Here is a 27,508-nt window from a genome sequence, read left to right as displayed (position 1 = left end):
GGAAGTTGTTTGGACAAAATGTTTCTGCTTCTGTGTTTTCTGTCTGTTAAAAACATCAACTTCTGTGCAGCTGTGCAGAGATGACAAACACAGACCAAGAGAGGTTCAAAAGGAAGAGTTACGGGATAAAAACTGTCGGGCCATTTGAATGGTTTCTCCACAGTGAACAACGTCAAAGAAACGCATTAGCATATCAATTCTGTCAGAAACTGGATGTATTTGAGATTCTGCAGTGGGGAGGACAGTTGGTGACTAAGAGGGGAGATGACACAACAAATGACAAAAAAACAGAAATGTAGGAAGTGGCAGATATCTTGTAGATTAAAGACCTGAATTATAAAAGCAACACACATTGGTGAATTATGTGTGATAGATTATGGTGGAACATTTTACTTTGGACCAGAAAATCATTCATAGAAGCTAAAGAGTGGTCGAACATCGCAGTCTGGATCTGCTCTCACCACTTACAGTCAGGACTTAAGCCACATTCACACTGATTTCTTCTGATTTAAAACACAATGAAAACAATCTGCGTACACAAGAGCCTTTTAGATCAATTTCAGAAATAATCTCTCTCCATACTATCACGCCTGAAAACACGTTTAACATGGCCACTCATGTACACTCGCCATGCAGGTACCATTGTAAACAGAGAGCAGATGGTCTGTTCTGTGGTTGGTTGTTTATTTGCCGAAAATAGTACGGAAATGCCGAAAAGTAAAAGATTTCTTTGCTTGGAAAGATGACAAAGCGGAGGGTGACAAAGGTGGTAAAGACTGTTATTACAGAGCAAATATTTAAGCAGTGCTAGGAGCCTTATCCTTCGCCGGAGGAAGTCGTGGCAACGGGAAAGGAGTGCCCACATGAGATGGATGAAATCCCAAAAGGTACATAGACCTACATTTAATGTTTTAGCGTGACACATCATGACTGATAACACCCAATCAGGAAGCTAACGTTCTTGTCTGAGTCACTGTTTCAAAAGTTTCCATTTTCACTCGTTCAGACGAAGGGTCCCCTGCACGCCAAGCTGACGGTCGGCCGTCGGTCAATGTCGGGCTGATGGTGAGCGTCTGTCTCCCTAGTTTTAGCAGTGTGTCACTGTTTAGTCGGCCCTTGTTGGCTTTTTTTCTGCCGATTCAGCACACTACATCAGCTCTGGAGAAGGTGGAGACCGTTGGTGAATGAAATCACTCTGACTGGCCGTTCAGCTCAGTACACAAGAAGAGAAAAGTAAAAAAAGGGAAGAACAAAGAGGGTGTAAGTCCAGAGGAAGTGAGATTGAAACAAATTTGATGTATCAGGTAAGATTGTTTTTTTGCCACTTCGCTCCTGAACAGAAAATGTTTCTTAACCGTTTGTGTTACTGTTCACTAAAGCACAGTACATATAATTCGTTTTTATCAGCATTGGTTTGTGTTGTTAAAATGATATACGAATAACTGGCATCTTGAATCTTTCTCGGATGAATAAAGACTTTAGCTACCTGCCTCTATTGAGAGTTATTTCCTTCCACTCGGGCGAGGAACCAACATGTTAACTGGCCGCTGGCTGTAGTCTTTGCAGTTCAAGTGCAACTTTTTGGCCAAGACACAGCTGGTATAAGAGAATGCAACAGTCGGCTTTCATCTCCACTAGGTCTTTGATGTTGGTTTGGTTTGTCTGGGACTTAAAATGCAGCCTCGGACTTTTCAAACTTAAACAGGGTCAGCGCCTTTTTTGAAAGATTTCCATTTCAGTGGTTCCAAAACGCTGGAATAATGTGGACACTACACTACACTACACACTACAAAAATGAAAAAAGTGTGCATGTAGTCTTAGTTTTCACATTGTGAACAGTCTGATCCGTCATACAGAATGGTATGAACTACAGCCTGCCTACTGCCAAACTTTCACAGACATGGGCACCAAAAATGTGACAAACACTACAAAAAAGGCGTGCAAGTGAGGTCATCACATAATTTATGACTAAAATAAGAGCGCATAACGCCAGCAGCCCATTTTTAGATTTTATCCAGACTGTGCTCGTTAGGATCAGCCAGGTCTGTTAGTCAGGGAGACAAATTTCATCTCATTAATCTTTCCACACTTTCTTGCAACAGCTGCTATTGTCTTTTTAAATTGGGACAGTTAGAGATGAGTTCAGTAACTTTTGACGGCAAATTTTGGAGACTGTTAGCAGATTGACACTGATCAGGAGAGACATAAGAGGCTGAGGGGAGGGAGACCTGTTGTGATGAGGCCATGGTGGTCTTCAGGGAGTCCAGCTCCGTCCTGCTGGACACCAGCTCTCTCTGGAGCTCCTGAAGCTGCTCCAGCTGGTCACTCTCCTGAGGAAGAGAGGTCAAAATCTCACTTCAGACACCTCAGTTTGTCAGTGTTAACAATTTTGAACACCTGTGACAAAAAACAACTTTAAATCAAAAGTGAAATTTAAGTTTATGGTCCACTCTACCAAACTCAAAAATACAATTCTCAAAGCAGCTTCTTTTGTTTGGGTCATTTTCTCGCCAAATAATTTCACTGTTGGGCACAAAAATCCAATCTTTGCCTCATTTTTTCCCTCATGCGCCCGACAGTAGCGAGCTTTACTGTTGGACCAGGAGAAAATCATCTGGCTGCAAAATACAGAGTTGAACTTGCTGCACGTGTTTGGCAGCAATAACAGAATTCATCTCCTCCTCACCTGTCTGTCTGCAACCTCCTGAGCGGCCTTCACCTTCTCCTGCATCTCTCTCCTCACCGCCTCCACTTCATCCTGCGCTGCTCGAGCCACCGTCATCTGCCGGGTCACCTCTGCGTTCTGCACACACAGACAGACAGGACATGGGACGCAGTTGCAGACACGCAGAGAACACACCAAAATAACCAGGACAGAGGCTGGATCTTCAGCTTGGGGGATATTATAAAGGACAGCAAGAGGACCAACTTAATTTAACTTAGAAGCTTTTTTTAGGAGGGGAAAAAGGACACAGAGAAGGATTTGATTGAACGTAAAGAAACTGAGACTTTCTCACCTTCCTCAGCAAATCTGCGTGACTCTGAACCAGCTCTGAGTACTTCTCCTTTAGTTTGGTGTAGCGCTGCTCATTGGCCTGAGCTTTTTCTGGTTAGAAACACACAACAGACAGAGACAGACATACACAGTCATCAGCAGACACAATAACTGAAGAAAACCTCAGATACATTTTTTGCTGCAACAAAAGCTACTTTACTTAGTAATTTTCAGTTTGTCACGTTACAACATCAAGCTAACTCCTTTCTTTCACTTTGACTTACTGTTTGAGAGATTAAAGAGCCAACTGTTTACAAATGAATCCCCAATTTTATATTTTTTCTGGTCTTATATTTAGCAGTGTATAAGAGAATTTCTTTAATACTACTTTCCTTAATACTTTTAAATATCTGCAGTCAACATTTCAAAGTTAAATCATCGACACAAACAGAAGAAGCAAAAAAAATGAAGGTGCTAAAACAAAATATAAAATGCCTTTCTGCACAAAAGTAGGACACAGCGTGCTGTAGGATACACTCCTTATCCTAAATTTGTAAACTGCTTTTAGAGTTTGTTGGAAGTTCATTTAGAGTAACAGCCAAATGAGTGGGATTTGTCAGACTAAACAAAAACTAAACGAGGGCAAGAAATCTTCAAAAATTAAAAAATATTTTGATCAGGGTTCCTTAAGGCAAGACGTTGCCCAAATATTTATTGTAAAATAAAACATGACTTTTTTGGTGATGTTTGTGCTTGAGGAATTTGGCAAATTTTATGTATTTAAAAAAAATAACAATCATAAAAAAATAAAAGATGTTACCAACTTTTAAATTTTACAGTGTAATGTCAATGTAACGTGCCCCATGTGGGGCCCGGGCTCGAGTCCAGCCTGTGGCCCTGTGCTGCGTGTCATTACCCCTTCTCTCTCCCACCTTTCCTGTCTCTCTCACACTGTCCTATAAATAAAGGGAAAATGCCCCCAAAAAAAGTTCTTTTTTTTTTTTTTAACATCTGAGCATTTTAAAGACTTTTTAAAGATTTATTTAAGACATTTTAATACCAGTTAAGGAATTTTTTTTAGATCAATGAATTCAATGCCTTTTAAGACTTTTAAGGATCTGTGGGAACCCTGTTTAATATCTTTCTAAATCATATCTATAAACCAATAATAATGTCACAAAGACGCCTTACTCTCGATCTCCGTCAGGCTCCGTTGCTCCTTTTCCGTGTCCTCTCTGACCCTCCGCAGGTCGTCCAGCTCTGCCTTCAGGAACTCGCTCTCCCCTGCAGCCTGCAGCCTCAGGTGGCTCTGCTCGGCAAGCTCCGCCTCCAGCTCACTGACACGCCCCCTCAGCGCCTGACACAAGCGACCACTCTAATGAGGGACAGAGAGACAGAGTGGGAAGGAAATAAATTAAGTCTTGTTCCTGGGGATCCTATAAAATTAGATTTCGGCAGCCCCTAATGAAAAGTGAGCTGCTCCATTTTACCTCCAATCTGAAAGACTCCAGTTCTTCTTTAAGAGCCTGGATTTCCCTCGTCAGCTGTTCAATCAGACGGTCTCTGGTGGGTACAGACAAAATATTAAAAAAACACCCCAAAAACAGGAGGTAAATAAACTAAGGTAAAACTAGGTCAAAATAAAATCTGGTTTGATTTTGGTCTGGAGTTTTGTACGCATCCCATTATAGGCCTCCGTCAAATTTTACCCAATCAAACCAAAGATCCATATCTGTGCTGTGATGTTTGTGATCATTCTAGTCACATGATGTGACGACAAAGTTTTTCTGAGCAAAAATAATTTATCTTCTTGACAATTCTTAAAAGATACTCTGACAGTTGTGACCCTGCAGACACACAAATCTAATGTGATGCATTCAGGCCTCACTTGTCGTCCTTCCGCATGCCGTTTTGACTGTTGAAGTTGAAGGGGTCGATAGCAGCCGAGGTGCCAAACAGGTCGTCAAACTTGGTCTCCAAAGCAGCCTGTGTGTTTAAAACAAGCAGGTGTAACAGAAAAATCTCATAAAATCCCCTAAAAACTCAAATTACATTGGCACTGTTTTATTATTGACTTTGACTAAACTGGGCTTCCTTGTCTATTCTTACTAAACATAGTTAGAAATAATATGAAACACAATCGATACCATTTTGAGTTTGTAGATACAATCAACCTCAAAAGTTTCATGTCCTCTAATGTAATTATTAGGAGTCAGCATTAAACGCCCACATCTGCTCATTCACTGTCAATTATCCAGGTGTTTTACAGCTGGATTGTGGTTAAAAAATGCCATTATTACACAATAATTTTCAATGTTTGTGGAATATAAACCAGATGTTTAGTGTTGTCTCATCAAGAATCTGAAAAATCTGTGGTTTCACAGGGGAGTCTCTTCATGTCTTCTCTGCTGGCAGGTTATCTTCCTGCTTTATCTCCCTCACTTTACCTCTTTTCATCTGCTCCCCCTCGATGACTCACAGACACAACATCCTTAAATATTTGATTGCTGATTACAAGTGCACCATATAACATCTACAAAACAGATGACTGCATTTAAGAAGGTTCTTGTCTTGTTTAGTTACCGGCAGCACGGGGACGTCTGTGTCCACCAGGTCGTCTGTCTCCACCACGTGCTCCGACTCAGGGGATGACGACTCTGCGGGGATCACGACCACGGGGCTGATGTGCTCCGACAGAGCTGACGCACGCAGGAAGTTAGGAGGGTTCTGCAAGAATCGCAAAGCATTTTTAAAAAAAAATTAAATCACTGGAAACAGATGCGATTTCTCTTTGGATGCAAGGAAAAAAGTGGTTGAAGTGACACTTTTATCGGTCATTTTTTATGAGGATATTTTCTATATGCATGCAAATTCATCTTCCATGAAAATGTTAGATTCAGAGCACCATGCTGCACTGCTGCATTTGCAGTTTGTATGAGAAAGTTGGTTTGTCTTCTGTATATAATCTCAGAATAAAACACTGATGCATTTTTCTTTCTGAGGCCATATAACATGAACTGCCTCATTATTTATCTTCTCTGTGACCTCTAAAACTATCAGTAGCTGATACCTTCTGCCATGTGGATAACTTATATATGTCTTTCTTGCTTTTAAAGTTTTTGTTCCATCATCTTGGAGTCAGCTCTGGAGTCACTTTAAATTTGATTATTTTAGCATTAAAAATTATAAAAAACAGATTAGATTAAGGAATATCTGACAACTGAACGCACATTTCCAGTTACTGAAGGCTGCAAATTCAATTGCTTGTTGTAATTTGTCTATTTTTATGCTGTTTGTTATAATCTTTTGTTTTTTTGTTAAAGTTTATTCTTTTTCTTAAAACTGTAGTTATACTTTTATAATAATATTTTACAGAAAATACAAACCTCTACACACATATACAGTACATATATCTACATATAAAGAATAATAATAGTAATAATGTGTAGAAAAAATAAATTAAGAAAAAGCAGAAAAGGGGGAGGGGATAAAAAAATTATAAAAAATGAGAGATACATTTTTATTATTTTTTTATCCCTTATATTATTATTATTATTATTTTATATTATTAAAGGGTGGATGTAGCTAGATGTGTCCCACAATGTCTTTACACCCTGAAAATCTGAGCTTTGTTGCAAATTTAAACAAAAAAATGTGCATTTCTCCCATTGAAATCTAGATTACATCAATATCTAGTGCTTCAACTCAACACTTTCACTCAGGTTAATTCATCTGTTTCTCCATGAAATGGATTCAGACATTTGTCTTGTGTCACGGTTTTAGCATCATTGCAACTTGTCAGAGCTTAACAAGACGCAACAATAAAGTTAAAGGAAGAAAAGCAAACTTTACTGGCTTCAACTTTCCATAAAATGAAGAGCAAGTGCAGCTATGATAATGTGCAGGGCATGTTTTTGTTCCCTCATGTTAGTATCACATATGAGTTACACCGTCAAACAGATATGAGCAAATTTAGGACAGAGTGTGAGTAAAGTACATGTTTTGAAGACATGTCTCTTTTCTCATATGTATTTATGTCATGTGTGGCGGTGTGAATGTGCTGTAGCACATCAGTCAAACGAGGGGAAAGAAGTTGATATGAAAATGTGAATAATCTTAGAGTCAATAAACAACTGGTGTATGAAGATAAACAATCAAAAGGCAGATCCTGAAACAGCCGACAGGTGAAGTTGAGGTTTAGGTGTGGTAAGCGTTAGTGAGGGGCAGTCCTCACCTCAGGCAACTGTGGGATCTGAATCAGCCTCTTGAAATACTGCAAGTTACTGGAGCGATAGAACAGACTTTTTAACCTGAAACAGAGAAATCAGGACAGACAGAAAATCAGAGAGAGAAGGAGTCAGACACTGTAAATTCATTCAACACGGTACTAAGAGCTCGGTCCTCGGGGTCACATTCAGTCAGAAAGTAGAGTGAAAGCATGACCGGCTGATTTCTGCGAGTGCAAGTGAACTTCATACTTCTTAAATTGTTCCTGGAAGCGATCTCTGTGGCCCTGGAGAGTGTCTGCTGGAAGGCCTGCAAGCACACACAAAACACAAATATGTCAACGCCAGGACACCACAACTGTTCAGGTAAGAGATGGGAGGTGAAAGACTAAATCTCCAAAACATCTTTTCAGAAAGTGAAAGGCTTGTTGAAACTGAATTGCATGCATTTTTAAGTTTGTACAGTGGAGCTGCTTTGGAAGGTTTCAGGAGTCTAAAGGTCGGAAACTCCTTTAACTCAGAGGAGAGCGTGTCATCTTTGAATCTTCAAAGAAAAGTGTCAGGATTTTTTTAGTATTTACACACTTTATTTCTGTTTTGTAGGACATTTAAGAGCTAAAGGTGAAGCTGGAAACTCAACAGCTCCAGTCCAATGCTTCTGAAATATGAAACTGGAATTTCCTAAAATAAAATACAACTAAGTACACTCAGGCTAAAGTAGATATAATATTTTCTTTAATATTAACATCAGCATGGCTTGCCAATTTACTGAGTTTTTTTTTAATTACTTTATTGGCATATCGGTTTTTACTTCTGTCACTGACGACATGGCATCCAAAGCTGTATTAACGTTTTCTATAGTAATTATTTCAGGTCCCGTATACAACAACTGACTGAAGTTGCAACGATAAGTTGATAGAAAAACAAAACAACCAGCAACTATTCTGGTAAACAATTAGATAAATCATATCTGTGATTATTTGAGCCAAAATGCCAAATCTTTGCTGGTTCTTGTTTTTATCAAATATGTTAGTAGACGACTTTGTTTGTCACATTAAAAGCTATTCAGAGACATCACTTAAGCATCTGGGAAGTAATAATGGCCATTTATGACAATTTTTTAACCTTTCATAAACAAAATGATTAATCATGAAAATAAATCAGCAAATAAATTGATAATTAAATTAATCCCTAGTTGCAGCTCTACAACAGACCCTGCAAAATTTCTCACGCTTTTGTCTGCAGATTTCTATAAGCAGCACCTGAAGCTCTGCAGTGTGAAATTGTGGTTTTACTCTCAAGTGACATTTTGTGAAACTTGTGCACAATGAAGCACATTTCCTTTTATTCATCTGTTTAGGGACATTGATAACCTGACAAGTCGTACGAACATGCACCTCCCTCTTGAACAAGTGGCATTCAGCAACTGTAAATAAGCAATTCACAACAAGCTTGAGCTATTAAGGGTTCAAAGTTTGGTGAACCTGATTGTAAAACTTCTACAAGCCAACTTAAAAAAAAAAAACACCTAAAAGATTTGGGATGAAAACTGACTAAATGACTGATTAAGCTTTGTGATAATAACTTTTGAGGTTTGTACTCATATTTGCACCTTTTAACAAGATCATTTTAGCCTAAAAAACAGGGTCTGTAATTAGCACCTGCCAAATGTGGCTAAATTGTTCACAGTGGCATATAAAATTATCAGGTCATCCACTTTGGCAGAAAGGGAAAAGGCACAACACAAAGACACACTGCAACTAACAGTTACTTGACAAAGTTCACTAAATTCTTACCAATAAAAAATGTGCACACACATACTGTATTCATGTCCTAAATTTGCAGGGTAGGTTTTAGTTTATGAATAAAAATTGCAGCTCAAGACCCAAATAAAAAATGTCTTTCTTCCAAACATACACAGGAAGGCTCAAGTATGCACCTGCCTACTGCAGATAGTCTCCCATTGCTGAAAAAGTAAAGCTTCTCCAAAATCCATGGAGTAATTTAAACAGTGGAATTTACCAGTGGTAAAAAAAAGTACTTAATTCTTTTATGTGTGTAACAATACTTTGTTTAAACTAACAAGTAGCAGACCTGCATTCAAAATCTTACTTAAGTAAAAGTACTTCAGTATTACCATCAATAACTTCAGAAATATTAAAAATCTTGATCAACATTGAGCAACTTTTACTGTTTCAACTGAGCCTGTAGTTGTGCAGTCTGACCAACAGAGGAGTGCATCACTCACAGGAGTGCAGCTTAAACAGCAGCTTGACGGTGTAGTCATACAGGTGGCTGCTGTCCAAGATGACTTGGATGAGCGGGGCCAGGCGACACTGACCCGCTGCCGTCACTGACACCGAACGTGACATGTCTAGAGAGCTGAACACTGCGGAGGGGAGAGAAAAACACACATCCGATCGATAAATGTGTTCACAAGATCAATATGCATCCACACGGAGTTGTGTGAAGCCACACATAAACACATCAGTGAATATTAATGCAAACACAGTAGGACAGTTGTGCATGAATTTTTCATGAATCAATCAAGTTGAGCTGCTGTGCTCTCAGCAAATAAAATTAACAAAATAAAATGGCTGAAATCGACAAACGGCTCACTCTTGCTTTTTGGGAAAAAAAGGCAGGAAATGTGTTTAAAGTGGAGCAGCAACGTGAACACTAACAGGATTGTCTGACTCCCTCTCTGCCTCCATCATTACGCCCCTTTTCATTTCACCCTGCTCACACCACCTCGAAAGCCGGGAGAGCCTCTGTTCACTGCAGAGGTGTGGTTTCCTGTACAGCTAGAAAACACACACACACACACACAAACCACACACACACACACACACACACACACACACACACAACACACACACACACAACACACACACACACACACACACACACAGACACACACACACACACACCTCAGGCCTGGCCTCTTTAACCCCGGATGACGTGATGTTGTTAAAATACACCAGACCAGAGGAGGAAGCTGACGAGGCCTCCGAGACTTGAGTGGGAGGTGACACAAACTCTAATGTATATTTTGTGGATTACAGTGTAGAAAACATCAAGTCATATAAGGAGAAGTTTGTTTTGAATAGATATATTGCAGGTTTTTCCATTTCTGGAGATGATAATATTATCATAAAGACACAGAATACAAAGCATCATACATGGAAACAAGAATGTAATTTCCTCCTAGTCAGTTATGAATGGGAGCTTTCCCAGCATCCCCTCTGAGCTCCTGGTCACATCCCAGCCATCTATTTTTGGCCCCGTCCATACTTCAAGAGACATTAACCCGGGATGACTCATCCAGACAACAGCAGGGCTTCGGTCCAGTATGTAACTGTTGATAGCCGTCAGGGCGTCTATTTCTGTGCACCATGACGTACAGTACTGCTATCAGTCAGACTGCGTCTTCCTGTCTGTCAAAGTGTATCATCATTATGTGTGTGTGTGTGTGTTACATCATGCTCCGGCTCAGATAAGCACAGCTGGTTGCGCAGAGTAAGACTAGAATAACTTACCACCCAGGAAGAGGTTGAGCTCACACTCCAGGTAGTCAAACATCTCCACTGTCAACTGGAAGCTATAAGAGGTCAGACGCAGACAGAGAGAGATGACCGCTGTTGTGTTTAAATCCAGATCAAAGAGTGTAAAATACAACTTTCACACTGATGTCATTCCTCTGTCTCACTTTTTCACGCCACTGTTGCTTCAGATAAAAAGCACCAAAAATTCATTCTTCAGTTTTTGCAGGTGAGTGTTTTCCTGTTTTTCTCAAATTCCTTTATAATACCAGATCATTTTCCTTCCTGCATTCTGAGCGGCTGAGTCACGGTCAAAGCTGGAGAACTTACCAAAAATATTTCACAACTGTAACTGTAATCCAAAAACTCAGTGCTTCCAAAACACATTTATTTTCACTAAAACCTTACTATTTAAACAATTCGCCTGTGCAAGCACGTAATGTTCAAATGCTCTAATGTTCTAGACCTGCTCTAAATTAAAAGTGCCCTAAGAAAACTTTTGTTATGATTGAGTGTTATCTAAATACGAGGGCTGTCAGAATACCATTTTCTGAGCTCTGGAGCTTTGCACTTAATCAACAGCAAATTGGGGGGGGGGGGGGTCAGGGGAGAGAGAGACACCGTGTGCAACAGAGCATCAGCATCAGTGTGGGAGAGAGTCTGCTGCGACACTTAAGTTTGTAAAGTTAAAAAAAATTAAACAGTTATGCAGTGCAAACTAGTCTCTTAGATTTTGTTGTGAGTCTGAAATGATAAGTGTTTTTTTGGAAGATATCCACTCGGGATGAGCTGCAGGTGATCTCATGTGTTTGCTTTCTAACTACTCGCAACACAGAAATGGCTCAACTCAGTCAATAATCTGTTAATAACCGTTGGATAAAACGATCATTCCTGTCACTGTGTGTGTGACAGGCACAGAAGCAGGATTACAAACGCTGACATGGCATTAGTCCTCTGCAAAAAGAAAAAAGAGAATATCCGGTGTGTTTTAATGACTAAGGTTTTAGCAAAAATGCCCATGTTTGGGAAGTACTGAGCATATAACTGAATAAATAAGGCTTGGATTATAATACAGGAGGTGAGTTAGAGTTTGCACACAGATTTTTTGATATAGTTATAGCTGTTGTTAAATGTGGACCACATTTACTACAAATCATCAAGATTTTTCTCAGTTTTTGGATTCTTCGTTCACCATGGAGGCATGTGAGAAAAACAGAGTTTTCTTCATGAATTCTATGTAACACAGGATGAGTAAGTGATGTGTAAGGGGAAGTATTCCTTTAAAGAGGGTAACTGTAGCAGCACCGCAACTAAATTGCTCAGAGAGAGACTCAGAAAATGCAGAACCACTGCTGAAAACAACAAAACCTTTCCTTTCCTTTCCGTTTTCAAGGCCTTGTGTTTTTATGACAGTGTGAACAATAAGCTTTGATGAAAGAATTGGAAGTAATCATCAGATGAATTAAAATTCAAACTATGTTTGCCAATTAAATTTCTGTTTTGTGCTGCTGAACAACACCTCTAAAATTATCACAATGAGTGAATTCTTGTGTCTCTGGTGCATTATGATTAATGTATTCATCCAATTAAATTTCATTTCACACTTTGGTCGACGCAGTTTGAGATTTTACAGTGAAACTCATTAGTATCTGGATCCTGCCGTCCGGCCGACAATAACCACAAAAACAACAGGCAAAGCAGCAGCAGCAGCAGCAGCAGCACGCCGCACTCACAAGTTGTTAACGTCGTTCTCTCCCGCCTCGTCAAGCTGTCTGTTGGACATCTGCAGGTTGCCGGGGAAACGAGGGTTCTGAAAGAGAAGACAACAGGAGGAGGTTCAGCCGTCCTGACGTCCAACTGAGACGAGCACATGACTGTTTACAGGCAAAATCTGATATTTTTGTAACTATTTACAAACCGAAGTGTAAGTGAGTATAAGTAAAAGTTGGAGGTTCTTCTACTTGACTGTTTCCTTTCTATAATTTATGTATAATTCATTTGAAGTAATGACTGTGTGCCTGACAAATTCAAATCCAATATTAACTCTCCTTTAGCATCTAACTCCTCAACAAGCTCACCAGTTTGTCACCAGCTTTGTCCATCTACTGTTTGGTGCCGAGCAGGTTTTGTACTCTGGGATTTTAGATGAAAGTAGCAAGAATGAACGAAAACATAAGACTCTGATGAAGAGCTTTAAACAATCTATAGCGCATAATCTACAGAGCATGGTGCATGTGCAACTCCACTTTCCTAATTAGACGGCACATTATCTGGGCGCAAAGTAAGATCATTCAGCCCCTTAATTAATCATAAGTGTGCTTTAAGCGTAACATGAATTCAACCAATCAGTGTCATCTTCTATTCCTATTAAGAGGAAGGGGCCTCGACACCTGCCGTGCTGCTATTTACACGGCAGATTCTACAAGTTGGAAAAGCGAGCCGTTTCCTTCTGAGAGTATTACTATAAGCACAGTAACGTCACTGCAGCAATTATTGTGGGAATTTTAGGCAGCAGAACTTGACAGAGTAAACCAACAGTGAAAAAACAACAGTGTCGGATCAATGCAATCACTGCAAGTTTCTCACAAAGGACAAATAAAGGTCGCTCGTTAAATAGCAGGAAAAAGCTCTGAAAGTTTTTGTTGGTCAGTGGCGCTTTCTGCTGCCTCGAAATAGTAATCCATAAACAATGTGCCTGACCGCGCCTCATTTGAAGAACTACACGCTCATGGGTGCACAGATGGGCACAAATACACTTTCTACTGACACAATGTGGGTGCTGGCTGTGAAAGTAGCAGCTGTGTCAGTCTAAAACAAGCAATGACAGTTGTGACTGCAGTGCTGTGCGCTGGGTGTAAGATAGGATCCCTCGGGTTGATTTGCGTCGGTCTGTTAGACTGCTTACCCTTGAAGGAAGGATGATTTTTTTTTTTCCCACCTGAAGACAGAGCCCTTTGTTTTTTTTCATAGTTGTCTGCACCACCTTATATAACAGGACTTCCTGTATTCAAAGTTTAGTTTGGTTAATTTCAAGTTTTTTTTTACAGTTTTTACATTTAAAATACACAAAATAAAAAAAATATAAATAAGAAGTCATTATTTTTGATGCAGTGACAAATAAAAGCAAGTTTTGCTGACCAAAAAGGTGTGGGCTGAAGCCTTAGCTTTCCACACCTACCCTTTTTACGTTAAATGTTTAATTGTTCCAGGTTTTTACAGTAAAATTGTTTGCCAATAAACTAAAACAATTATCTAAAAAAAGGTTCCTATTAAGCTCTGTAGGGCTGCAGAGAGCTGAAAAGTTGGGATGTGATTCTCTGCTGCTTCATCACTATAAGCGACACCTTTCACAAATCATGCGATCCATTGTTATTATTTAAAAAATATTGATTAGAGCAGCTTAACACAAAGGAGCTAAATACTTTTTTCTGCCACTGCTGGCTGGTAAGTTAATGAATCCCTCAAGTAAATGAAGTGTTTGGACTTTGAACTGCTCTAGGGCACTCTTTGATTTTGTCTCACTAGTTGAAGCCAATCAAAACAAACCCTGGCTCTGAATCAAACAGGCTGTTTGACTCACGCTGGATTTACATCAATCTGCTCTAAAATCTGTGAAAAATGCTCTGTTTCTCTGCAGCCAAAAATTATATGAAGTTTAATAGAGTTTAACAAGAGCAGATTGTTGATTAGTTGACCTGTATTTAGCTTAGCAGTTGTTTTAGACATTTGATCAACCTTAATGCTGATTTATAAGCGACAAAATTAACAAATTCAGAGTCCAAGAGGTGAAACAAAAGTTGACCAGTGGCTTTTTCTGGCAAAGTGTCACATTACTCCTTTTATTCTCATGTTACGTCCTGGCACACTGCCCTTTCAGGCCGCCTTCGCCCTTGGGTGTATATTAGCCTTCAGTGGAGCAACAACTAACCACGTCTTCCTGCGATAGCATCAACACTGCCTCTCGGCCCCTGCACGGCTCTGCTGTCTCATAAAAAGGCTACATTACAGATTCTTGAGAGGCCATTAGTGTAAAAGCCAGAATTTTCTATGAAGCCGCCCCCCCGCAGAGACATGCTGGCACTAAAAAGAGAGTCTGAGACAAAGATAATGAGTGATGAGGGAGACTGGCGCTGGATTTTATAGGCCAGGCTGACTCACTTTGATGTGGAACTCCATTTTGGTGATGAGCAGTTTGAGGTAGATGCTGCACAGCTTCCCATAGCCTTCACTCAGGTGACCCTGAGGGAGAGAGACACAGAGACGGGAGGAAGAGGGACATTAGCAGAAAGACACGATCAAAGGTAGAGAATAATCTTCTCTCCTGCTGGAGGACTTTAAGGTTTTGCTGGTTGAAGAAAGCAAATCATTTGGTGTTTTTGAGAAAATCCGTTTTGGCACTTTGGTTGAAGGCAGCGTTCAAGAAACATGAAAAGAGTGAGCAAAGAGTGGCCGTTTCAGAGCTGCAGGGCTGAATTATACCACAGCAGAATCTCAGGTTCAGTTTAGTTCACTCGGTGTGAAAACGTCCCTGGTTTGTGGAGTGTGGACAAAGTTGAAAAAGAGCAGCGATTTGGCCAATTTGCCTCTCACTTCCTTTTTCCTTGAGCCTGGGAGTGTTGGTGCTGATGACACAACAGGAAATAGAGGCCACCACCCTGGTCACAGAGACCAAACTTCCCGTATCCTCCTGCCTAGTGACATCAGCAAAAACTGAGTAATAAAAAAAACATTTAAGATTTCAGTGCAGAACAGACTCTACCCTAATGTTGCTCAAGACATAACAGATACTGTGGCTTAACCCTTTGAAACCTGGATTGACATCAGCTTTCTAATGCGGTGTCCATATGCCTCTCACAAGCATTCAAATCTTTCAAATGTGAGCAAAGGAGTTTGATTTCTTTTGAAAAAATGGGGAAAAAAAGAAAAAAAAAGTTCTACAAAATGACAAGAAAATAATCTAAAGAGAGAAAGAGACAGAGACAGAATTATTAGGATATTATCACAAACTAAGGGCAAATATCAAGAAAACTTTATAATTATTAGAATTATATACTTCCTGGAATTAATGTACAATAATAACAATAAAAATGATAATAATAAAAATTACAATAATAATTATTAGTATCATTTTTTTAGAACTTTTCTTCCAGGCCATGTCCTATTTTATTATTTTTATTTTTTAAATTTTTTTTTCAGGTAATCTTCTTAAAGGCCTTACTTTTTATAAATGTGTTTCTCTGTTTTTTGGGACATTTCTTGGTAAGTTACTCATCGCCTTCCCTCCATGCTTTCGAAAGAAGTGACGCCCAGTCACTTAGGTTTCAAAGGGTTTACTCAATAGACCTCATAAATTACAGCAGAGGCGTCTGCACTGATACTTGTGCACACTTAGATCAATGCAAATGTTGACACTAATGTGACTTTAAATCTATACAGACACCACATTCAACTTTTATTTCAAAACAGGTGAGAGCCGGATTACCCCGAAGAGAAACTCGCAGACTGTCTTATGTAATACTGCCGTCTGTTAGAAACGACATGGCGCTGGCAGACATTGTGTTTGGAGCTCTTAACAGTCACACTTGGCATGTTTTACACGGCTTTGTCCATCACAGGCCACGATGTCTGTCACCCTGACAGCAGCCAGCTGACGAGAAACAGATCATGTAATCTGATGGCCGTAACAAGGGGAACAGCTGGTGTCCGCACTCTGATAATGAATTAGATCTAACTAAGTTTGGTGGGGTGTTTAAAACCAGTTTCTGTGCATGTATTTGATATTTATTTTCTTCAGCCTCTAACTTAATGTAATACAGTTTTGAATGCAGGTGATGTAGACTGATGATGAATTTTGATATAATCTTTTATTAACTGAGATATATGTCTGAAATTTTGTAGTATGGCCTTTGCGTTACTATTTTTCCCTGTGTTTTTTTCTATATAATTTATTGAAATGTTAGTTGTCAATTACCAACCCAAGTGGTTTAGAGAGGGTTGACCACACGTGCCACCATAGAGCTTGTCAGCCTAAAATTTTTACTAGCCTTACTTATGATGTGCACATAATTATTCTCTCTGTACTTTAATGATACAAATGAATAAAACACGAGCTACCTCCTTAATTATAATTTTCCTTATTTTCATGTGTGTGAGCATTGCTGCTACGTGTTGCACCTCTGGCCACGCTTCAACTATGATGTCAGAATAGGTGTTTCACCCGCTGCTGTCAGAGGGCAAACTGGGACTTGTTTAACCTAATTTGTTGTTCCTGACCACATTGCCAAATGAGGGACTCCCTAAAACTTGGTATTTCCTTGGAAAAGTGAGGTTTTGCAGGTCAGAGCAGTACACGCTTTGGCAAGCTCTGTGAACACCTGAACACGGGCACGTTCACACTTCATATGATAACCTCTGTGTGCACCTTTGTACGAATACAGAGCAAAAATCTTTTCGGTTTGATGAAAATGAGAAGTTGGACTGACTGTCAAAACTCCTACAAAAATGAGATCAGTTTATTTGATACATGTCAAGTATGAAGGCATACAGAATGCACTGTTCATGTTTCCTATAATTTGTATATTTAGTGTCACATCTATGTGCACTGACATTAATAGTCTGCTTTGTAAACCTGTTTGGGTATCTATTAATGCTACATTAGATACTACATTAATATCAGATACAGATCCCCAAACTAAGAAGATTTTTGTTTTGAGACATAATTTAGTCCATCTAAATGTCAATATGAGCCTGTTTATACCTGGTTTTAGCATGCATTAGCGTAGTGACCTCAACATAACAGACCTGTTTTCCTCCACTGGCTCCTCCCTGTTGGTTTTATGATTGATTTTAAGATTTTACTGATCACTTTTGAAGCTCGTCTGGGTCTGAGCCCAAGCTACATTACAGAAATGCTCACCTCATATGAGCCATCTCTCGGGTTTGGAACGACCTGCCCGATGATGAAATAAGGCTGGCAGATGTGACTTCTTTTAAATCACCCATTTTTATAGACTTGCTTTAATGTGATGTATATTTGAATTCATTCATTTTAGTTTGTCTTTCAATTAATTTTTTAATTTATTCTGTCTCAATCTTGTTTAATTCTATTATTAGTTCTATTATTTCCGTGTTTACTGCTAATATTCTTTGAATTGTATTTACTCCTATTGGTATGTTTTTTTTTTATTTTGTAATTTTTCCCCCTACTACTTTAATTTTTTTTGGCCTTAGTTTGGAATTACTGTTTGGCTCTAATAGTTATGTTGACCCTGCAAGAAGCTCTTTTTGCTTTGTAAACTCTGTTTTAAGGGTGTTCTATGAATAAAGTTTTTATTATTATTATTATTATTACAAGCGGACAGCCGAGAAACATCACCATTTTGTCACCAGTAGAGAAGATCAACTATGGCACAAGTCGTTCTTCTCGTGATTGTTCTGTCTGCTGTGATGTGACCACATTAATATAATGATCTGTGTCTTCTTACCCACATCCTGCTCATATCAGTTAGATCAGCCTTGTTCCTCATGGAGTCCTTTATCACCTGGAGGGACGGCACACAGAGGACAGAAAGAGTTAACGAACTGGACTCATCACGAATAATTACCTAAATGCAGATGAGATGTTACATAAAACAAAGGATGAATCATTAGCAAAAATTAACTGTGTAGGACAGACTTTCAATACAAGAGAAACAGACGAGAGATCAGGTCTGTTTCGTGATATGAGTGGAAATGGTTACAGCATTACTGCCATCTCTACGTACGTTTGGATGGCCGTCTCTCGCAGCAGCTTGTGGAAGACGTGGCAGAACTTCCAGCAGAGCACGGCGTTGCTGGAGAGAGGGAGCCGGTTGACCGCCGCCCAGAAGGTGTGGGCGCCTTTCTCATGATGGGTCCCCAGGATGCAGGGTGACGGGGCCGGTCAAGGGTTAATGTCTTATTAACGTGTGTGACATTTCTTTGTCTGACATTAGTCTGGCTCATGACTCATGTTACAATTGATCATCTTGTCTTTTTTATTCTTTTCCTAGTTCAAATTTATCTTTGCCAATCCTCATCCAGAAAAAAACATGTTTTCACAATCAGTTTAAAGTGATTTTTACTGAATTTTTATGTCCTAACGTAGTAGTTTCTCTTGGTGCAAGAAGACAGAGATTACCAGGTTACATTTTAACTTATTATAACGTTGACAGCTCAGACAATGCTGTTACGTAATTGAAAATAAAGATAAAAAACATAAACGAGCTGCTGATGATGTGCAAGAATCTGTTACGATAAAAACAAACATGATTAAACTAGTGTTTGCTCTGCAGATTATATTTTTAAAAGCAAAATTGCATGTTTTTAATATTCAAAATAAGCAAAAAAAAAAAAAAAAAAAAAAAACAGAAACCAGAAAACCAAAAATAATGAACCCTAGATATTTTGTATTTACTTTTTCCTCACCCTGGGACTCTACTGACTCCAGACAGCACTCCTCTCTGTCTGTGCAGCTTTGTGTTTTGTCTCACACATGACTAAATTAGCTCTGCAGCAGGACCACATGTAGACGATGGGGTTACACTAAGTTTGTTGTTTTGATCTTGCACTAACGTAACCCTGCAGCCGCAAAAGAACAGACACAACACACACACACACACACACACACACACAGAAATCAGGATAAACACACTTCCTCTCCTCACACACACACAGACAATATGAGGATATTCCTGGCATGCTTTTCTTTGACAGCGACCTCCTGTGTGTTGATGGCCTTATTGATGCTGACAGCCTGTGAAGAGGAGGAGAGGAAGGGCAGAGGAGAACAGAGGAAAGAAACAAAGAAACAGAGAACACAAATCAGCTTTTTTCAAACTGCTTACAAAAAAAATATAGATTCAAAAACGGTTTCATTTTAAAACTTGACACCCCTCCAACTTTCAGGAAGTTACTTTCTCCTTTTCTAACCACCTGGGGAACTGGAAACAGCAGTGTTTTAAAATAAAGGGTGATTGACCCATTTTCTGCAGCGTTAGTATTCAAGGCAGCAGCTGAGAAGCCCGAGTGCTTTTGAGGAGCTCTGCAGACGCACACATCTGTCTCATCAAGTGACACCTATGCCATCACATCTCTCCCTACGTGTCCCACCTGCAGAGCAGTCACTTGTTTCAATCAGGGAGAAACGACAGATAATGTTAAAGGGGAGACTTCAATATTTTACAAACTGGGCCACTCTCTCTCTTTAGAAATGGTACAATCGCAGTGGAGGTAGTAACAGCACTGAATGTACAGCTGTTGGGATGTGTGTGAGATTTTGATGTGTTATAGGTGCAACCCACCGCTGGAGATTTAAAAGCAGCTAGCTCAAAGAAGAACAGCTGCCTTAAATGTCCACAAATTAGGAAAACAATGAGGTCAGGAAGCTCCTCCCAAATGACAGGGAGTTGTATGTCACACGAGAGGCCAACGGTCATTTTTTACGTGTCGTGCCTGTCACGCCTCTTGTTCCAACAGCGTTCTGTCTGAAATCCATGGCTGTAGCTCACTTCAACTTATGTCCTTTGAATCAGATGCGGCCGTTAAATACAAAAATTCTCTTTCTTTAATATAAAGTTTTATAGTTTAAACAGGGCTCAGTGGGACGTTCAGTGGCAGCGCTAAAAACAGGTCACGAATGTGCAACATGTTTTGCCGACACTAGATATCAAATAAAAGCCAGAGACTGTATCGTATTAAGTTGCTGTGAGCTGTAAATTCACCACCTCTAAGCAAAAGATAGAAGATTATGTTATTTCGGAGCCTTACAGTGCAGAGTGTCTCTTCCACTGTGAACGAAGAAAAGCCTGACAGTCAAGAGCTCTCACCCCGCAGCAAAGTCTGGGGACCAAAATGTCCTCAAGGGCACACTGCACAGCACACTGACTAGCAAAAAACCCAAGTAAATGACTTGACTTGACTTGAAGCTATTTCAGTTAACTGAGGGGTCTCTGACTGATGATTCGAGTTTCCTACTTTCAGGGGCAGCCCCACTAAAATCCCACACTGGAGAGGAAAGATGTCGCTGTTGTTTGGTTCTCTGTAATATTTCAAATACAACTTTGTAGCAGTCCTATCGTGCGATTTCTGTGTAAAAAGGGCTTAAGTGACTAATAGAGACAACAATTTTTGAAACTGGTCCAGCATTGAGCAAGAGCGCTGCAGCAGGAAACTGTGAAACAGGCTGCAATGCAACTACTCGGTGCATTTGTGCACCATCAATTTACATCCAATAAAAGTTGTTGTTTTAGATAACACTAAGGCAAGCTTTCCAAACTCCAACACAACAAAATGTTCATTTCACTGTTCTCTCCAGTCCCACCAACCCCAGCTTACTGTTGTTTTCCTGCATCAAGTCACCTCTTGCAAGAGTCCAGCGTTTATTTATTAGTGCCAAGGGGTAAATTTGATATGCTAATAGGAAATTCAACATTCCAAAACAAGACATCGGAGCATAAAAAATTAAAGGACATTAAAACTAAATACATCAAAACAAGTATTATCTAGTAACAAAGTTTAAGAACTCCAACGGACGAAACTTGTGCGAGACTTTGTTGGACACAATAAGAAACAGACCCAGTGAAAAGTGAGAAAAACGGTGAATATCTCTGTAAGGTTATTTCCATCATGCTGTCAGACACTTTAAATAACAATCTGAGCTTGTCAGTGGCAAAAACAAGCACTTTGAGTGAATGTAAACGAATAGTACCAAATGCCACAAGTGGTTACATTGCATTGTTTTGCAGCTGCTGGCTACAGCGGTCTCTCTCAGTCCTGGACTAATTTCAAGAGTTGTTGTCTCTATTAGTCACTTAGACACAGAAATGTGGGAAAATAGGGTCCAGGTTGAAAAATACCCAGTGTAAGAGGGCAAGGGTTCAAAATAATGTTTATGATTCCTCTTCCTCTGTTACCATAAAAACCCACTTCCTGTTCCAGGCTGAATTACAGGATTTGGGATCATAAAATAAAAAAGAATAGAAACAATCATCATCTCTATAGAGAGCATGAACAAGAAGCAGTCACTGAAACCAACAGACCTGAGCCACTTCCAAACCAGAAGCCTGCCTTCACATTTACGAGGAACGAGTTTGGACTGTGAGCAGGCAGAATAAATGAGACAGCACCAGCACTCACGTGTGGATGATCAGGGGAGTATCTGTCTGTGCTGTGAAATCTACTGAGGAATGTGGGCCAGGCTAAAAATGAACCCCGTCCAACTTCAGCTCAAATTAAAGTATCATCTAACTTGTCTTACAGAAACATTCGAGACTGGAGTTAAAGATGCATCCTAGAGGCTGAAGAATTCCTGCTGATATATGCAGTTAGACAGCAATCATGACAATTACAAAGTTGTTTTGGTGCTGGTTTTTTATCTCAACAGGCTGAAATACAACAGGCTAGTTGGTTTTGATGGCTGCGTTTGCTGCTGTAGAGCAGGTAGCGTTGACAGTGATTTTCCTCAACAGGCATTAGTGTCAGTTGCTGGTTATAACCCCCCGTCTTTTTATTCATTCATTAGATAGAAAGAAAGGAAAACTGTCTGGTATTAAATATCACAAACAAACAATCTAAATAGGAGGATGAATGTATTTATAAAAACTGCAACACTGCCACAAATATTTGATGCACATCGTTCATAGCTGGACTTTGAACGGTATTAACTTCGTCTGTAGGCTAAAGCTCAACAAAATATTAATACTAAATATTACATAGCCTGCTGACGTATAGATTATAGAAGCACAAATACCAATTATCAAAATCTACAAATTTGGGCACGCAAAATGCTTCGTTTCTGAACTTGCACCTCTTAACAGCCAAGCTTGGGAGCGAGGAGTCAGCAGTTAATATTTTTATTACACTAAAATGGGTGTGTGACTGTACTAGAGGACGTTAAGACTGCGACTCTGCCCCCTGGTCCCAACTCTGGTTCGTCATGGCTTTGAGCCTCTAAAAAACTCGGCCAGATTCCCAGAGAGGAAAGCGGCTCCATCCAAAGTGGGATGGATGCCATCCCTCATGATAAACCAGGTTTTCCCCAGAAAGTATGCCAACTATCGAAGCCCACATCGTTTGCTGGACACCACCTCGACAGCCAGCGGTTGAATGATGACACGAATGATGTCATCACTGGTCAGATCGGGGATGGGTCCAGAGAAAATAACGTACACACCAACTATATGTTAATTTTGGTAACTTTAGATTGGTGTAACCGGATGTCATTACCACCGACGTGAATAACAATCTAACAAAATCTACTCTTAGCCAGAGTCAGCCGTTTCAAATTTGACTTGATGTCGCCCGCTCCCCCAGGGATACATTTGACTATGGCCGCTGGTGTCACTAACTTCATGTTTCGCAAAACAGAGCTACCAGTTACCAAAGTTGTGTCCTCAGCGAGTGTGTCGCTGAGCGGGGAGAACTTATTTGAAACGTGAAGGGGGGGTGGGTGGTAAACTATACTTATTACAAGTACTCCTAACGCTAAAGGAGGTCGAAGAGTAACTAAACATCTGACACACCGAGCAGGAGAGAGCAGCAGAGGAGGGAGAAGAGGAGGAAGAAGAGGAGGGAGAAGGCATCGCTAACCAGAGAGAGGAGAAGGATTTGTCCATCCAATAGTTCTTCTGACAATTTCACTAAAACCACAAGTATTAACCTCATGGAGGTACTGAGGTAAAAGGCATTCTCTGGGGATTATAAATATTTGTACAACTTTTCAATGCAATCAGTCTAAAAGTTGTTGAGATTTCTCAGAGTGGACTGAAGTGGTGGGACGACCAGCTGACAGACACTGCCATCCGTTGAGCCATGTTGCTAACATGCTTAAAAATCCTGTCCTCCTTCTTTCTTTTTTCTCTGTGTCCCATCAAAGTTACGTTAGGCAGCCAAACAGGAAAGCTGTATGATGAAAAAATGTTCCTGCTATAAGTTCCAGGCCCACGCTGTTTGAGTTAAAGCCATTTCAGATGCTTTTCAAAACAAGGTGTTCTGGATCGGCATCTGGCTGACACATCAGTTGCACATGAGGGGGAAATCAAGCCAAGAAAACGCCTCTCAAAGCAAAACCTGCTCCTAAAATACTGTCTTTAAAACAAAATCAAGCCAAACATGCACTTTGTCACTATGATTTGAGTGGTAGGTGAGTGCGGTGTCTGGGGTCAGGGGAGGACTTAAGGCCTGTTTCATAATCTCACTTCCCACAGATGTCCTGAGTCTGCTCCTCCTCTTCCAGTATGCGAGCTGTCAGGACTGGAAGTTCACCATGATGAATCATTGGAGGAGGAGGAGCAGGTCAGGAGGGGTGGGGAGAAAAGGAGGCAGGAATGAAGGAGAGAGCATTAAGGGAGCACTAGTAGATATCAGTGTCCCTTGGCTGAGACAAACCCAACACACTCTGCTAAAATCATTAGTTAAATCTCTGAACCAGAACATCAGCACCCCTCTGGATCTTTAAGTATGCCACCAGCCAGGTGTCGCCAACTGTTTTAAATCTAAAATGTCTAGAGAACATTTTATTTATAACTATAATCCCTTCAAATGCACAGCTCAAAACAAAAAACTAAACTGGGATTAGAGGAAAAACAATCTGCTCAAACTTCAGCTGCTGAACAACAACAGAGGATAGACTGCAGCAGCATCCACACATCACATCTGAATGACATATTATCACTCGCTCGAGTGAGCTGACAAACACAACTATTGTTTACTCTGAAATCTAATTTACGAGTAAAATTCAGATGAAGTCACGGGAGAGGTTCACTAAAACAAACTGAGGGCTGGTGGAGGAATGTGGAGCTGCTGTTTCAACGTCATCCACCCTTCTGCGTTCAGCTCGTAATCCTGCCAATGACGAAGAGAAGCCGCAGCGTGCGCCGTAAACACAGCGACGGACCACGCTTCCACTCCTGTCATTAAACATGCACGATGTTGATTAAACATGAGCACCGGCTACAAGTGCAACACCTGTCCTGTTGCATCAGCAGCACAACCTGAGCCAAGACTCTGCTGGCTGTGTGTGTGTGTGTGTGTGTGTGTGTGTGTGTGTGTGTGTGTGTGTGTGTGTGTGTGTGTGTGTGTGTGTCAGTCTTGTAAAGGTCAAAAACAGCAGGGCTTACGCTGCCCTGTCCAGGCTGTGCAGAGAAGAGCAAGAAATAAGACTGCCACGGTTGAACTTACAGTCTGTTTCCTCTGATCGAGACCACAGGGGAAAGGTCACTGAGCTAAATTTGAGCATCTGCTTCATGAGATGTCACACTTCCTGTTTACAAATAAACTGCAGAGTTCGTCAATATAGAGCACAAACTCACATGTACTTTTTTTTTATCTTCACAGCTGAAGAGCACATAAAACAACACCTGCTTCCTTAAAAAAAAAAAAGTCTTTTGCATTAAATGGACCTAAATTAAAGACTTAAGGTCCAGTTGCTATTTTTTTTTCTGGCGATTTCAACCTAATTATGTCACCAATGTACTATAGTTGATCTGATATCAATTTCAATAACGGAAATACCTGTGATAAAATGCCTAAAATGCTGTATCAGGTATCAAGGCTATGTGAGATTCGATAAAGAAGTTTCACACCCAATTACAACATCACTGGTAATTATTCTTCGTTACTCTAAAACAGCAGCCTGTGCAGCTACTGACAATTACTGTTTAAGAGCAGAATAATAATTGATTAGCTACGTGTACAATACACAAGGCTTTAGTTTAAAAGGTGGTATCAGCGTTGCCAATTTCAACACCAGCAATCTTATACAGCACATACATCAGAGTTAGTAGTATAGAGCTGTTAAATTATTATTTGTTTTTTATGCAGTGGTATTGGATTGGTCCTCTGTAACAGCTGATAAGTAATTTCAGATACTGGAATCCCTATTGGGAAAGAAAATCTGAACATCTCTACTAAGTAAAGAACTTTGACCATGAGATGTTGAAAGATTTAAATAAAGTAAGTGGACCTGGACTTAAAATAATTTTGCCATACTTGTATTTCTAACGTCAAGAACACAGACAACATTTAACACTCTGTTGGTTTCCAAGCATGAAACACGAATGTCTTTTTAAAATCAACATAATGTTTCCATTAACTCATAAAACTGCATATTTTAGAGCTGGTTTCTGTCCAAGTTTTGCTCTCATTGTCAATAAAAACTATAAGTTTGATGATGGTGTAGAGGCCCACATTTAGCATGATGCAATCATTTCAACATACTGGCTTCTTTTCCTCCACAAGCATTCAGCCAAACATTTTTTCAGTGTGAGGGCTGCATATTTCCTCCCAGACACTGCCTCTCTATCAGAGGTTGTATTTCCAAAATCAAATCCATTATACGGCCAAGACATTTTGTTCATACTCTGGTCACATCTGCCCTGCATTAGTAAAAAAAACAAGGCCTTTGTGTCATTTCCTGTCACTTTCCTGGTTGCTAATCTGTCAAAAAAAAATCCAGCATTATCTTGTATTGTAATCAGTATGAGGGTCTCACAGTAAAAATGACACCAGTCTTTAACTAGAACATTTTCATGATTGATATCAGCTGTCAAAGTCACTTTTAAATCACAATAAAAGCAATTTCATCCCTGATTCTTCCAGTGTCATGTCATTTCAGCTTCCTTTTTCCTCTCTGTCACTCACACCCAAAAATCAAGGGATGATTGAGAAACTCCCAGTGCAACTGGTTCCCACATGAGGATGACCCAATTAGCCCACAGTGAGACTTTGTACTTTGTGTTTGGGTTGAATGAGGGTGCCAGCTGCCTGGGACTCCTGGCATTGGCTGCTGGCATCGATGCATCATTGACCTATCAGCTCCTCGCAGCGCAGCCGCGCAGACCAGCTGACGGAGTGAAACCGTGAGAAATGAAATCAGAGGTGAGAAGCAGACGATTACGAGGATGAAGGGCAAACATCAGCCCTGAGGGAGTCCTCTTTAAATCAGAAACCTACGCAACTGCATCCACAGGGGGCCAACTTTGACTCTTTTACTTCCTTTCATCCTTCCTTCATTTTTAACCGCAAAACACAGAACTCTTTTTTGCATCCCGGTATCTACAGAATTATCTTTTTTTCTCTCTGCAGCTTTGCTTTCGAACAAAGTGTTATTGATACAGTGTTGAAAGCATGTTAAGTTGAGTCTGGCAAACCCCAATCAGCCCTTCTGCAGAAAGCAGGGCATTGATATGCTGATCGCAGCCTGGCCGTGTCCACTGAGGGGTCAGTGCACACAGAGCCCAGAGAGAGGAAGCATCTTATGCTTGCTAAATCAAACAACCCTCGCTCATTGACTCATTTCCCCACCCCGACTCCTCTGACGGATTCACGAGCGCATGTGACTAATGCATGCCTCGGCAATTCAATGTCCACGTTAGTCCTGGAGATATGTCATCGTATCGTGGTCACCCCATGGTGGTAGCGGAGAAAAGACAGCGCTCTTGGTTATTTTTGTCTTTGCTGTGGCACATTTCATGTCAACATTAATGATGAGAGGAACCCGCAGCCGGTGTTCAATCATGAGAAAATGACTGTGGAAAACCTCTCCAGGGCCAAATGATAGGGGGCAGAGTAAATTCAGAAACACTTGCTCTCAGTGGGTTTAAATTCTCATGGTCGAGGAGGTGGAGGAGGTATGTGTGACCTCCATGATTTAGTGTGGGAGTGAAGAGAGAATAATCAGAGTTACAGCGCTGTGATTATATGATCATTTAGGTCTAGAGGGAAGACGA

The 27,508-nt window shown here is 40.3% G+C and overlaps 1 protein-coding gene across 1 annotated transcript in view; it reads right to left on the bottom strand.

Annotated features, from left to right (window-relative positions):
• hip1 (huntingtin interacting protein 1) overlaps nt 1-27,508 on the bottom strand; it is a 64,158-nt gene that overhangs the window by 14,940 nt on the left and 21,710 nt on the right. The window contains 17 exon segments of the mRNA XM_042486192.1: nt 2,229-2,330; nt 2,687-2,803; nt 3,018-3,106; nt 4,187-4,370; nt 4,486-4,558; nt 4,884-4,981; nt 5,579-5,722; nt 7,230-7,305; nt 7,474-7,531; nt 9,470-9,610; nt 10,761-10,822; nt 12,497-12,573; nt 14,922-15,002; nt 18,248-18,304; nt 18,527-18,544; nt 18,547-18,671; nt 19,473-19,536. Coding sequence (XP_042342126.1) covers nt 2,229-2,330; nt 2,687-2,803; nt 3,018-3,106; nt 4,187-4,370; nt 4,486-4,558; nt 4,884-4,981; nt 5,579-5,722; nt 7,230-7,305; nt 7,474-7,531; nt 9,470-9,610; nt 10,761-10,822; nt 12,497-12,573; nt 14,922-15,002; nt 18,248-18,304; nt 18,527-18,544; nt 18,547-18,671; nt 19,473-19,536 — 1,566 coding nt within the window.

Source organism: Plectropomus leopardus, chromosome 5 (assembly GCF_008729295.1).
Source record: "Plectropomus leopardus isolate mb chromosome 5, YSFRI_Pleo_2.0, whole genome shotgun sequence".
NCBI classification, from domain to species: domain Eukaryota; kingdom Metazoa; phylum Chordata; class Actinopteri; order Perciformes; family Serranidae; genus Plectropomus; species Plectropomus leopardus.
Note: the sequence above shows the minus strand (reverse complement) of the source record. Positions and strands in the feature narration are given on the sequence as shown.